This window comes from Mesocricetus auratus, unplaced genomic scaffold (genome assembly GCF_017639785.1).
Source record: "Mesocricetus auratus isolate SY011 unplaced genomic scaffold, BCM_Maur_2.0 Super-Scaffold_100007, whole genome shotgun sequence".
Taxonomy (NCBI): Eukaryota; Metazoa; Chordata; class Mammalia; order Rodentia; family Cricetidae; genus Mesocricetus; species Mesocricetus auratus.
In genome coordinates, this window is record NW_024429191.1 from 93,083,864 (window position 1) to 93,097,056 (window position 13,193).

The window sequence follows — 13,193 nt, forward strand, 5'->3', positions numbered from 1 at the left end:
CACCACCAACACCCAGCGAGAAACCCTCTCTTGAAACACCAAGAAAAAAAAAAAAAGAAAAAAAAAGTACCTGCTTGTTTTGGGGACTGTGTTTCCCAGCAAATAACAGGGGCATAAAGCAAATATTGTATTTCTTTCTTTTCTTCCCTCCCTCCCTTGAGAAAGGGTTCCTCTACACAGTCCTGGTGGCTGTTCTAGAACTCACTGTGTAGACCAGGCTGGCCTCCAGCTCACAGTCCAGGCTGACCTGGTTTAGAACGTCTGTAGCTTAGACTTGTCTTGAACTTGAGCGCAGAGACTACACACATGAGCCACCATACCCAGCAGGGCAAACATTTCTAATAATTAAGGATAGATTCCAATGGGCATGGCAAACTCTAAAGGACCTAACACTAGGAACATAGTGAATGGGCTTCAAGGGCAACTCAGGGGAAGAACTTTTACCTCCCATGTGTATAGCCCCAGGGTTGATTCCCAGCAATGCAAAATCAAAACAGAACCCCAAAGAATATAGCAGTTTAATGGGTCCAAGACCAAGTGCACATTGTTGGCTGGAGAATTAGGTTCCTTTGAGAGCAGAGGCAGACTCTGCCTCAACCCCTCGTGTTCCTCCTCTGCCCACTGCTCCTGTGGCCCCACCCTCACTCCTGTGGCCACACCCTCTCAGGTGGAAAGCAAGAGGCCCAGAATGGAAGCTGCTGTAGAAGCAACTGCATTTCTGAGTCCTTCTGTCTGTCCCAGGTCGGCTGGATCACTTCCCTCCCCTGCCAGTCTCCTGCTACAGGGTCTCAGCACACTGGAGCCTGGAGGAGCAGCAGTAGCTTGGTTGAGTGTCCCCTCATCTCCAGGCAGAGCTCCTGCTCTTGAACCACCCCCTCCCCCCCCACTGCTTCTCCATGCACCTCCGTGGTCTCTGGGCACTTGCATGGGGAGGAAGCTGGCGTCAGGGTGAGTTAGCTGGTCACTGGAAGCAATGATGGGGAAGTGTAAGTCTGAGAGTGGGGATGAAGTCTGAATGAACCCCAGAAACATCCAATTAGAGAAGCCGTCTGTCTGGGCATGGTACCCTCCAGCACAACGCCATCCTTGTCCTTGGCCAGGCCTCCCACTCAGCTCCCTGTTCCCATCTGGGAGGGGATCGTCGTCAGGGGAAGCAGAGGCTGCTGATGGTGTTCCACCCCGCTGCCCTGAGATAAACCCAGGAATAAAGGTCTCCAGTGGCTGCCCTATTCGAGGGGTGATGAGCTAGGGCCTTACTAGGGGACAGCAGCGGGCGACTGGGGGTGAGACTTCCTTGCTGTCATTGCTCCTTAGAGGAAGGCACCTGCCTCTCAGCTGCAGGTCACAGTCCTTGGGAAGAACACACAGATACCCTGTCCACACAAGCAGTTGTAATCAGACCCTGGGTAGTTGCCACCACCCTAGGAGCCTCTCCCAGGGAACGGGGAGCGTCAGCAGTGGGCGAGAGCTCTAGGCCCAGATGATTGCCGAGGAGGCTCTGGTCCTTTCAGGCAGAGTGGTATGCCATGTTGTAGGGTGCTTTCTTCAGCGTTTCCAGGAAGAACTGTTCATTCTCCAAGAAGTCGTGGTCCTGTGAGGCAGATCCAGAGGAGTGCTCACAAGTCTGTGCCCTGGTCTTGGTGTAGTCAGCCTGCACTTGGGAACCCCCTCACTTCCTGCCTGGCACTGGGAAGCAGTGGGGGTTATGTGGGAGGCCAAGCACGAAGTGAGACAGGCCATGATGTCAACCTTGGAACTTATCAGCAATGACCTCAAGTCTCTAGGCTACAGTGCCTTCATCTATGGACTGGATGAGAATGTGTCATAGCTGGGCCTGCTGGCTCACACCTGGGATCCCAGTGCTTGGAAGGAGGACTGCGTGCTAATCCAAGGCCAGCCTGGGCTACAGAGTGAGATCCCATCTCAAGAAGGCAAGCAAACAAAAAATAGAAAGGAGGACAAAGGCCAAGGCGGTGCCTCAGTGGTAGTCAAGCACCCGCCCCTCACGCAGGGCCATGAGAACGTGCATGCTGCACATGCAGACCTCAGCTGTGGGACACGCTCCTTGAGTGACAGCTATTGTCACTGTGCCATTGGTTATTTGCAGTTTAAGGGTTATTGCCAACCTCTTGTGCCTAGAACAGGCCTGAACCTATATAGGCAGTTTGCCTCTTTTTTTTTTTTTTTTCTGGCAGGTTTTACTGGGTAGCCCTGGCTGACCTAGAACTTGCTATGTAGACCAAACTGACCTTGAACTTGGATATCTACCTGTCTCGGCCTCCCAAGTGCTATGGTTAAAGGTTTTTTCTTTGATTTTTTTTTTTGAGACAGAGTTTCCCTATGTGTAGCCCTGACTTTTCCATAATTAACCTCGAACTCACAGAGATCCACCTGCCTCTGCCTCCCAAATGCTGGGATTAAAGGTGTGTGGCACCACTGCCTACGTCAAAGCCGTTTTTTTTGGTTGTGACCTTAGCCTTTAATGGTTGAGTCATCCCTCCAGGCCTCTAAGCCAATTTTTAACAGGCTATTACTGGGGACTGAACAGGGCCCTGTACAAGCTAGACAAGCACCCTGCCATCTAATACATCCCCGGTCCTCGCCGTCTATTCTGCCCCCTCAGGAGCAGGGGCCAGGCCTCCTGGGGCCTTGGAGGGACTGTTTGTTATGAATGAGTGTGAGAACCCGGGCCCAGGGGGCTCTTACCTGTGCGGCTGTGTGCTTCAGCAGCAGCAGCTTGGCGAGAAGGTGTGTGGGCACCGGGGCAGCAGGTGTCTGGCTGCAGTGAGGACTGGTGGGAGCAGCGGCCTGGACGGCTGAGGAGAAAAGCAGGAGCCCATGTCAGGGGGCAAAGGGGGGGGGGGTCTTGCTTTTTTCTACACGACCCACACCCACACGGCCTACGGGAAGGCCTGGCCTAAGGCCTTGGGGACTCCAGAAAACCTAGGTTCCAGTTCCAGCACCCACATGGTAGCTCCCAACCATCTGTAACTCCAGTTCCAGGGGATCCGATGTCTTCCCCTGGCCTCTGTGGGCATCAGGCACAGACCACAGAACAAGAATACCCCACAAAACACTTTTTTTTTTTGGTTTTTACGAGACAGGGTTTCTCTGTAGCTTTGGAGGCTGTCCTGGAACTCACTTTGTAGACCAGGCTGGCCTCGAACTCACAGAGATCCGCCTGCCTCTGCCTCCCGAGTGCTGGGATTAAAGGCGTGTGCCACCACCGCCCGGCTCACACAACACTTTTTAAAAAGGACAAAGTAAACTGTATTGGAGCAGGCCACCTGGCCACCTGTGGGCTCTATGCATGGGTGCACAGACCACACGCAAAAGAACAAGGAAGGAAGAAGACTGGGAGCCCGTGGAGGCGGAACACCTGCAATCCCAGCACGGGGAGGCAGAGGCGGGAGGATTACTCTGAGTTCAAGGCCTGCCTTGGCTACAAGGTAAGACTCCAAAGACACAAGAACAAATAACAGCAACAAAAATGTGTGGTGGCTAATTAATCCCAGCATTCAGAAGACACAGGCAGAATTTCTGTGACTGTAACCTCAAGGCCAGCCAGGGCCACATAGTGAGACCCTGTCTCAAAACAAAAACAAGTTGGGCATTGGTGGTGTACACCGTCATGCCCAGCACTTGGGAGGCAGAGGCAGGTGGATTTCTGTGAGTTCGAGGCCAGCTTGGTCTTCAGAGAGTTCCAGGACAGGTTCCAAAGCTATACAGAGAAACTCTGTCTCAAAAAACTCAAAAACAAACAAGCACTTCCCCCAAAAAGGCAAACAAGCTGGTATCACACATCTTTTTTTTTTTTTTGGTTTTTTTTTGACAGGGTTTCTCTGTGGCTTTGGAGGTTGTCCTGGAACTCGCTCTGTAGACCAGGCTGGCCTCGAACTCACAGAGATCCGCCTGCCTCTGCCTCCCGAGTGCTGGGATTAAAGGCGTGCGCCACCAACGCCCGGCTTATCACACATCTTTTATCTCAGCACTTAGGAGGCAGAGACAGGCAAATATCTGTGAACTGGAGACCAGCCTAGTCTGCAGAACAAGTTCTTGGACAGTCAAGGCTATACAAAGAAACCCTGTCTTCAAAAACAAAAAAAAAGCAAACAATAAAAAGGGGGTGGGGCTAGAGGGAGAGTTAATACACCTACAATCTAGCATCCAGAATACTTGAAGGGACCAGACCCTCACCCAGCCCCTGATTTAGCAGGTATAACAGGCTGCAGGAAAGAACTAGCAAGATGTAGGCCTCTGACTCAAAACATGTTGCTGGGTTTCCAACCTTCTGACCTTGCTGGACCTACCCCAGTCACTAGGGATGTGGCAAGGAACCAATCAGAAGTTAGCTGGTAAGCTCTGGATGTGCTTTATGGTACAGAGCATAGCAACCGCCCTGGGAGGGCCTATATGCCATAGCAACCAGCTGACTAATCAGCACAGGACAGGTCACCCAAGCCCAGAAGTGTACCAATCCTGAGACTGTTGCGGACCCCAGACACTCCCCTTGCTCTCCCCAACAAATTCCCTGCCCCGTCCCTCTGGGTCCTTTTCACTCCACCCACTGTGTTAAACAGAAGAACCGAGTTAATACAATTAACTCGTCAATTAAGGAAACCTTTGTTTTGCATCGGGGGAGTTGACTCCTTGGTGGTCTATTTGGGGTCTCATGAGCTTGCCATAACAAACTCACTAAGACAGGAGGATCTGGGTTTGAACCCAGCTTGGGCTGTAATGTAAGACTCAGTCTTTAAACAGATTTAAGCAGCCCCTGAGTTAAGTAGCTGGAGGAGATGCTGCCACCTGCTCCAGGCTGTGTCCCATGCTCCTGCAGTCACTTACCATCCAGGCTGGACCCTGCTGGGTGCTCAACTGTGGAGGGCAGCCCTAGAAGGCCGGAAGGCACTTCCTGTCGCACACGGTGCAACTGCAGTCTCTGCTGAGCCAGGCTTAGATGCTCCTGTGCCCAACCCCAGAGAGACGGACTCAGTGAGGAGGACAGGCAGGTGGGCCCGAGGGACAGGAAGGAGGGTGAGGACTGGACCCTTGCCTGGTGCACATGCTGCTCCTGCTGCCTCAGCCATTCCTGCTGCCGCTGAACTGCCTGCAGCCGGCCCTGCTGCTCAGACTGCATCTGCTGGGCCTCCTGCAGGGCCTGCTCCCCCTCCTCGTACTTCTTGGAGGCCACCTGCAGGGAGGCTACTGGGTCAGGGCTGGCTGGAGTCTGGCGGCGGGTGGGGGGAGGGGCTCAGCGTGCAGCCCTTCCCAGGCACACCTTGCTCATGTGCTCCACCTCCTGTACGCGGGCCTGGAGGCGCAGGCTGGCTTTGTGCAGCCTGTCCTTCTCCAGTCGAAGCTCCTGGCGCTCTCTCTCCAAAGCCTCCCTCTCAGCAGCCAACTTCTCCTCTTTGGCTCGAAGCTCACAGGCCCTAACCGTCAGCTCTGCCTGCTCCTGAGAAGGTGGAACCATTGCTGTGATCACTTCTCCAGAGCTAACCCAGGCTCCGCACAGCCCTTGGGGGCCCCTTCTCCTCTGCCTCTAAGTGGGCAGTAAAGCAAGGGGCTTCCTGGACATGGACCACAGAGGCCTAGAGCCAAGCTCAGGGGCTCCCACACAAGCCACACAAATTCAGTGTGTGCAGTGTCTCTGATATCAGTTTTCTCACTTAAACATGAGTCAAAAGAACCAACTAGCATGTAAGACAAATATGCATAGTGCCTCAGAAAAGACAAGGTACCTGAGGCGCTGACTGCTGTTTCCAAATTCTTGCTATGTGTAGCCGTGCGTTTATTTCCTAGGCTTGGGGTCTTTTCCCACAGCCGGGAGGCCAGGGCCCTACCTTGGTCAGGCTGATGATGGTGCCCTCCAGCTGGGAGTCTGCGTGCAGCGCCCTCTCAGCCTCGCGCTCGGCCCGTTCCTTACTCAGCTTCTGCTGTGTGAAGTACTCGGCCCACTCTGCTGCCAGGCGCCGGCGCTCCTCCCCACACTTGCTCATGACTGACTTCTGCTCCTCCAGCAAGGCGCTCTGTGTGGGACAGTGGGGGTAGTGGAGCGTCCTGGGGCAGGACTGGTGGGGTCAGCAGCCGGGTGTGGGGAAGATGGCCTCACCTTGGCTTTCTCCAGCTCCTCCCTCTCCATGGAGATCTGCTGGACCATAAGCCTCCTCTGGTCCTCCAGGGTGCGCTGGGCAGACTCCGCCTTGGACTTCTCAGAGGCCACCTGCCAGCGCTCCTGCAAGGCCCAGGGCAGGGCTGAGGGCGGGCTCCCCACTCTGGGAGCAGGCCGGGCAAATCTGGCTTCTCCAGGCTAAGTCATAAACTCCTCGTTCTCAAAAACTCATGAAGTGACAGGTGCTTGGAAGGTACGGCGCAGGCCCAGCTCCTGCAGCTCTGAATTAGGAGGCTCCAGTAACAAGTCAAACCACCACAGGGTAGGTTCAGGAGTGGCCCTGCCCTGAGTCGCCAGATCTTGCCATTACCTACCAGTCACACATGCTAGGAACCCCTGGTGTGCAGACACCCCTGGTGTGCAGACATCCTGTACATCAGGACAGGCTCACCTGTTCCAGGAGCCGGCTCTGTTCACTCAGGCGCACCTCCATCTTCCCAATGACCTCCTGGAGCCGGCCACGCTCTTCCTCCATGTCTCGCTGCTGCCAGCCTAGTCGCTCCTGCAGAGCTGGGGGAACACACAGGGTGCTCACTGACCGCCCTGCTTCCTAACAAGGGGGTGCCAGCTACAGAGAGGGGCTACCTCGCCAGTGCTCGTCTTGTTGCCGGATCCCCAACTCTCGCTCCTGTGAGGTGGTGAGGTATGAGGCCTCCACACGGGAGGACAGCACATTCAAGCTGCTGGAAAACCTCTCCATCTGCTCAATGATGCCGTTCAGGGTCCTGAAGGATTATCAGGGTGTCTCACCCGGGGGACACCCAGGCCTAACGAATCCCTTGGGTGGGCAGCACCAGGCAGCACACATACCGAGTATGGGAGGTGGCACTGGTGACAGCATCGATCTCTTGGTCCTTCAGCTTCTTCAACCTCTGTAGTTGAAGCTCATGGTCCTTGCGCATCTCCAGGATGGATGCCCTGGGGGAGGCCAGGGAGGCCAAGGGCCACTGTGAGCAGGGCCGCACAGACACAGGACACCAGAGAGCATGCTGGGAACATGCCTTGAGCACTGTCTCCTCCTCTTCCTCCTTCAGACCTGGCCTCAGTGCCTCAGCTCCCTAGCTCGTCTGCCTCTTCTCTCACTGCTCCCATGGGAGCTGGAGCACCCTCTGCTTAGCAGAGGACACCTTCCACAGCGCAGGAGGAGGCTATGTGCTGGCCCACGGGTTGCCTGTCTCTTCTTCATTCCATTCTCATCCCAAAAGCTCGGTGTGTGACTCCCAGACCCTCCCATCCCAATCCCACCCACAAGGGGCGATGGATTGGCATAGTCAGCCTTGAGCCTTCACCTCAGCGGGCTGAAGGGAAGCGTGAGTTGATGCAAAGGCGGAGAACCATACTGTGGTCTCCCGGGCACTGCTGCCAAGCAGATAGTCCTCATGAGCCGCCTCCCCGCCCCCGCCCCGCCCACCTCCCAGGCTTTACAAGGTCCCCGCCCACTCTCCTCCTCCTCGCCCTTACTGCTGCAGCTCTCGGAGCCGTGCCACCTCCTGGTCCTTCTCCTGGGCAGCCAAGGCCAAGTGCCGCTGGTGCTGGGCTATGAGCTCAGCCCGGGCCTGCTCCGCTTCCCGGCAGTAGGACGTGTGCTGAGCAGATAGCACCTCCTTCTCCCTGAGGAGCTGCTCCTCCCGCTGCCGGTAGGATGTTTCTAGCACCTTGATGCGGCTTCTGTCAACACAAAACCCACGTTTGAGGGCCTCGCTGGCTTAATCCCGGGGGTCCAGGGAGGAGATCCAAACCTGCACTCAGGTAGGTCCCCGTCCGCCCCCCAGACCGGAGACAGCGGGCACCTGTGCGCATCTTCAATGAGCTCCAGGTCGGCCTGGTGCCGCCGCTGCAAACTCTCCAGCAGCATCCTGTGCTGGGTCCGCTCCAGCTCCAACTTCCGCACCTAGGCACGGGTGAATCGAGAATGGTAGAGTCCTTCAGGCCACCCACTCCTCCCTCCTGGGGATCCCTCCCACTGCTTCCAGTGAGGACAGCAGCCCTCCGTGCCTGCAGCTCTCACCTGGGCCTCCAGCTCGGACAGCTTGGTCTGGCTTTGCAGCAGCTCAGCCTGAAGCTGGGCAGTGCTGCCTTGAAGCTGCTCTTGGGCGGCCAGGAGTTGCTTCTGGTATCCGGAGCCTGGCAGCAGGCTCTGCACCACAGACTCTGGGAGCAGAGGCTGTGGGAGAGGATGAGAGCTGTTCCCACAGGCCTCCTGCTGAGCCCCACCACTCCCCGGTCTCTGCCTGGTGGACCTATTGGCCATCCCTTTAGGTGGCCAGACAGCACAAGACCAGAGCGGCTCCAGCAGGGCAGGAACTTAGTGAGGCCTAGGCTCTGGTCAGGAATGGGGCACCCTCCCTTCTCAAGGACATCCTCCTCAATGAGCAGCCATCTCTACCCTGAGAGAAACAAATGCCTCAGTTGTGACAAAAGCTTCTGACCCTGGCCCTTTAGGTCAGGCCTAAAGGCCAAAGTTGATACCTCTCAGGCCTCGTGGGAAGACACAGATAGGGGGATGTTTTCAGTGGAACAACAGGGCACCTATGTGTATCTGTGTGGGTGTGCGTGTGCGTATGTGCATATTTAGGTGCGTGTGTGAGAGGCAGGGTCTTACTCTGTAGTCAGGGCTGGCATGTCTTGGAACTACAGCCCAGGCCTGGCCTCAAATTTGATTCTTCTACCTCAGTCTTCTGGACTAGCAGTTTGTGTGCAATGGGATGCGCTGGAGTTTAGAATAAGAATGGCCCCATAGCCGGGCAGTGATGGTACACTCCTTTAATCCCAGCACTCAGATCTACCTTTCTTGAACCCAGGACGGGCTGGAACTAACAATGTGGCCAACCTCACACGTGTGGTCCTATCTCAGCCTCCTGAGCGTCCCACCATGCCAGGCTGTACTAACCCTGCCCACTGGAGCACCCCAGTTGCTCCTGCACAGCAACCATCTCCAGTTCCTACTGAAGCTGGCAGAGCTACACCCAACTCCACTAGGGAGTAGGGAGCCTAAAAGTTCAGGGAAGTGCTAATAGGGGACACCAGATGAGTGGGCTGATGCCCTACTGGATATATCTGGTACATTCTAGCAGAATGTCAAAGGCCAGCTCCTTGAGTTGTCTCTGAGCAGGGAGGAATTGTTCACTGGACCCAAGACCTATACCTGTTTGCCCACCTTCCCTACCTGGACCGGCACAGAGAGCCCCGTGGGTTCCTGGGAGCGTGGACCATAAACTGCAGGCTCTGGGAATTTGACAACAGGGAAAGAGAGGCGGTTCAGGACTGCACAGTGAGTGTCTGGGAAGCGTCCTTGCCACTCATCTTCTAGAGTCCCCAAAGGAGCCCAAGGTACCCCTTCCTTACCCAGGGCTAAACCCCAAGCAAAGAAGGAAACAGACCTCTGCTAGAGAAGTCCCCAGCGGCGGAGGCCATTTCTGCCTTGGGGTCACCGACAGGGAGGACAGCAGTGGCTTGGCTGCAATTCACGGAGAACCTGGGGACATAAAGATGAGGGCAATTAGCAGCTTCTGTGTAACACAGAGGCAGAGAAGGGGAAGCAAAGAAAAGCACTGGACCCAGACACAGGGCGCAGAGGCCGAGGGGCAGGGGCTCTGCTGGGAGTGGAGGAGCTGCACGGGTGGCCTGGTAAAGGGGCGATATGTGCCTCAGACATCTGTCATCAGGCATAGATGCTGCATGTGACAGTCAGTAAGCCACCTGGGTGTCAGCCTAGCCATCCCGTCTATCTCCAGGGAAGGAAGCCTAGGTTGGCTCTCTCAGCCCTGGCTTTGGACACACCCTGTGACACCAGCCCTGTCTTTGGACATACCCTGTGACACCAGGCCTGCCAGCTGCCATCCCTTGTGGAGTTGCTCTTGAGGCTTCTCCAACAGTGGCTTGCTCAAGGGCCTGAGTGCTAGCAACAGGTTGGCTGAGGAAAGTCCATGTTAAAGGTGAAGACTGGTAGTGAGCTACATGAAGATAACCCCAGACAAGCTCCTAGCATGAAGCCCTGGCAGCCTCCTCCCCCGCCTCTGTCCCCACCACCCCTCCCCTGCCTCTGCCCCCGCCACCCCTCCCCCGCCTCTGTCCCCACCACCCCTCCCCCGCCTCTGTCCCCGCCACCCCTCCCCCGCCTCTGTCCCCGCCACCCCTCCCCCGCCTCTGTCCCCGCCACCCCTCCCCCGCCTCTGTCCCAGCCACCCCTCCCCTGCCTCTGCCCCCGCCACCCCTCCCCTGCCTCTGTCCCCACCACTTTTCTGGAATTTTCTCCAGGCGAGGCTCCTGGAGTTTGTGGGCTGCCTTTCCCTTCTATCCATCATGGCTTAGTAACACAGCAACCATGGGCATGCCACACACGCTGGAGTCAAGTTCAAGCTCAAGTCTTGCCATGCTTCTTTTGTCTTTGTTTAGTCTTAGATTCCAGTGCTGCTCAGTCACCCCCTCTCCATAGCTACCCTTGGATTACTGTCTTCTAGTCTCTTCCCTTCTCTCTTGGCTCTCATGTCAACAGCTTTCCCTTCGATCTCAGGTCAACATCAAAACTGCCGTCCTCCAACACACCACTTCCAGGACATCTAGGACACAGTGGTGGTGTCCCTGGACTCACACAAAATCACACAACTTCCTCCGACTGGTTCTGGTTGCAAGGCTTGTTATTGCTTCCCCTGGCCCTGGCAGCCCCTTCCTTTCCTGCCTTCAGGGGTCACTCACGCCCCAGGCTCACTGAACTGCTGTTCTATGGTTCTCAGGAGCTGCCTCCAGTTTCCACATCTACTCAAATACTTCCAAGAGGATACAGGAAGCTCACTCACACATGCATTAGCCACCTTTAACACGAGCTGACAGACACACCCACACTCGGCACAGTGGTGTCTTTGCCAGTGTGACTGGTCTTGCAGACAAGGACTGTGCTCCGAGGAGAGGGACAGGGACACTGCTACCACAAAACACCCTTTGTTTTCCCTTGCCCAACCCAGCCAGCACCTGTCCCCACGGCAGTCAGGGCATGAGTGCTACCAGCCTGGCCTGTCTGCCTGCATCTGGGCAGCTCTCCATTGTGCCCGAAAGGAAGAGAAGTAAAGCTGGGGTGGCATCTGGCTACCCTCGTATCTCTAACAAGGATGGGACAGGTAAGGTGAGCAAGGCTAGGTCCAGACCTTGCCAAATCCTTTCCACCAACCATAGCAGCCCGTGCTCATACCTGCTAGCAGGGGTCTGACCCAATGATTCACGTGAGCTCAGGCCCTTAGAGGACGCCGCACGCTCCTCTCTGGCTAGACCGTGGGATTTCTTCTGGGATATGACATGGCTCAGCCAGTCATCCTCTTTCTCCTCAGAGGCTTTCAGTGAGACCTGGCTGGCTTTGGTAGAGGGCCTCGAACCCGTGGCTGCTGGCTTGGCTGCTGAGGGCACTTCAGCTGGGGCAGGGTGTGGCTCTGGGGCTGAGTGCTGGTTTGTAGGAGCGGGCAGAGAGGGTGTGGAGATGGCTGAGTCTTCTTGTTGAACCTTTTGAACAGGAGAGGGAGACAGCAGGTCCAGGTCATCGTCCTTGAGGCCTAGCCAGTCAGCTCCTCCTTTCCTGTGGTGGGTGGGGCTGGAAGCTGGTGGAGGGCTCCGTCTGAAGCCGGCTTCTACCTTAAGGTCTGAGCCACCTTCTCCCAAGAACCTGCTTCAAGACAGGGGGCTGGTGTTGGGCGGGGGAGGAAGCCCATCCCATCAGCCCCCATCAGTCCTGCTCTCTGTTGTTGAGGGGCATCTGGCCCTTAGAAACTGGGTACAGCAGCTCACACCTGTATTTCCAGAACTCAGGAGGCTGACGCAGGATTGCTGTAAGTACAAAGCTAGCCTGTGCTACAAAGACTGTGTCAAAATAGTGACCATCCCACAGCAGCTGGAGACATGGCTCAGCTGGTATATGTCCAGCATATACTAAGCTCATTCCTAGCGTCACAACAAACCAGGATGGTGGCCCACACCTGCTGACCCAGCATTCTGTCCAGAATGAAGGCAGGAGGATAAAGTCAGTGTCATCCTTGACTAGACTTGACTAGAGGCCAACCTGTCTCAACAACAACAAAAAGGGCAGGAAGAGACAGGTTAGCTGTCACTAAGCACGAGAACCCGAGCTCCAGGGCATCTGACATCCTCTTCTGACCTCCTCAGGCACAAGGTACGTGCAGTGCACAGACAGACATGCAGGCAAGACACTCATATGCACAAAATAAACAAAGAAATCCTTTTTACAACAAAAGCATATACATGGAGAAAAATTACACATTCTGGAAAGTTCATTGCTGGCCTGTTTCTGTTGCAAATGAGCAGTGTGTCGTGAGACTATGGCCAATGGCAGGGTCCTGAAGCCATTAGAGGGACTCCCACTACTGCTTCAGGATGGTGGCTGTGCTACTCCTTGGGCTGTGGTTCCTCTGGCAGACCAAGTGACATACCAGCCTCTCATGACACTCAGGGTTCAAGCGGAAGTAGGCCTACCTCCTCCCTTCCCTTCTGAGGGTTAGGGGGTCTCTGCCCGGACTGTTAGGAGCGCCTAGCTTCCCTCTCACTTTGACACTGTAGACTCACGGCTGCATGCTGAGGCCGGGAAGGTACAGGGAAAGGCCTGTCCCCAAGGCTGACCTCCCTGAAGCCCCACTTACCTGACTGACTGCCGGCGGGACCGTCTGCCCTCAGACGAGGGTACAGTGGGCTGGTAAGCCCCAAAGGTGAGGATCTCGTCATCCCAGCTGTCTTCTTTGTCTGGAAATTAAAGGCCATGAACATGATCTACAAGGAGAGCAAACATTTTACAGGGTCTGGCAGACACCAGGCAAGTGCTCTACCACTGGGCAACATCTCCAGGCTGAGCTAGGGAAGCCAACCGAATGAGTGGTTGTCATAAATCAAACAGTAGCTACAGAAAGCAACAGAGTAAACTATGGGTAAACTACCTCATGACACAGCTGTCTCAGTGACAGAGTTCAGCAATGTGATGTGTGTTCTGAAGGGAAGCTTCTGTTACAGCCTGTGGTGAAGATGTGGT

General features: G+C 55.6%; 1 protein-coding gene across 6 annotated transcripts in view; it reads right to left on the reverse strand.

Moving 5' to 3' along the window:
• Positions 1–500: 500 nt before the first annotated feature.
• Fbf1 (Fas binding factor 1) overlaps positions 501–13,193 on the reverse strand; it is a 28,002-nt gene continuing 15,309 nt past the window's right edge. For 5 of the 6 annotated variants that reach the window (XM_040750068.1, XM_040750072.1, XM_040750071.1 and 2 more), the window contains 18 exons: positions 12,811–12,910; positions 11,358–11,825; positions 9,984–10,085; positions 9,553–9,647; positions 9,339–9,397; positions 8,181–8,336; positions 7,963–8,063; positions 7,634–7,840; positions 6,983–7,090; positions 6,758–6,897; positions 6,564–6,682; positions 6,113–6,235; positions 5,844–6,029; positions 5,279–5,455; positions 5,054–5,191; positions 4,846–4,963; positions 2,707–2,816; positions 501–1,591 (listed from right to left, as the gene is read on the reverse strand). In XM_040750068.1, the coding sequence (XP_040606002.1) occupies positions 1,508–1,591; positions 2,707–2,816; positions 4,846–4,963; positions 5,054–5,191; positions 5,279–5,455; positions 5,844–6,029; positions 6,113–6,235; positions 6,564–6,682; positions 6,758–6,897; positions 6,983–7,090; positions 7,634–7,840; positions 7,963–8,063; positions 8,181–8,336; positions 9,339–9,397; positions 9,553–9,647; positions 9,984–10,085; positions 11,358–11,825; positions 12,811–12,910 (2,591 nt within the window). In that variant the 3' untranslated portion in view covers positions 501–1,507. The remainder of the gene's footprint in view (positions 1,592–2,706; positions 2,817–4,845; positions 4,964–5,053; positions 5,192–5,278; positions 5,456–5,843; positions 6,030–6,112; positions 6,236–6,563; positions 6,683–6,757; positions 6,898–6,982; positions 7,091–7,633; positions 7,841–7,962; positions 8,064–8,180; positions 8,337–9,338; positions 9,398–9,552; positions 9,648–9,983; positions 10,086–11,357; positions 11,826–12,810; positions 12,911–13,193) is intronic. The other variant, XM_040750070.1, reaches the window with a different exon arrangement.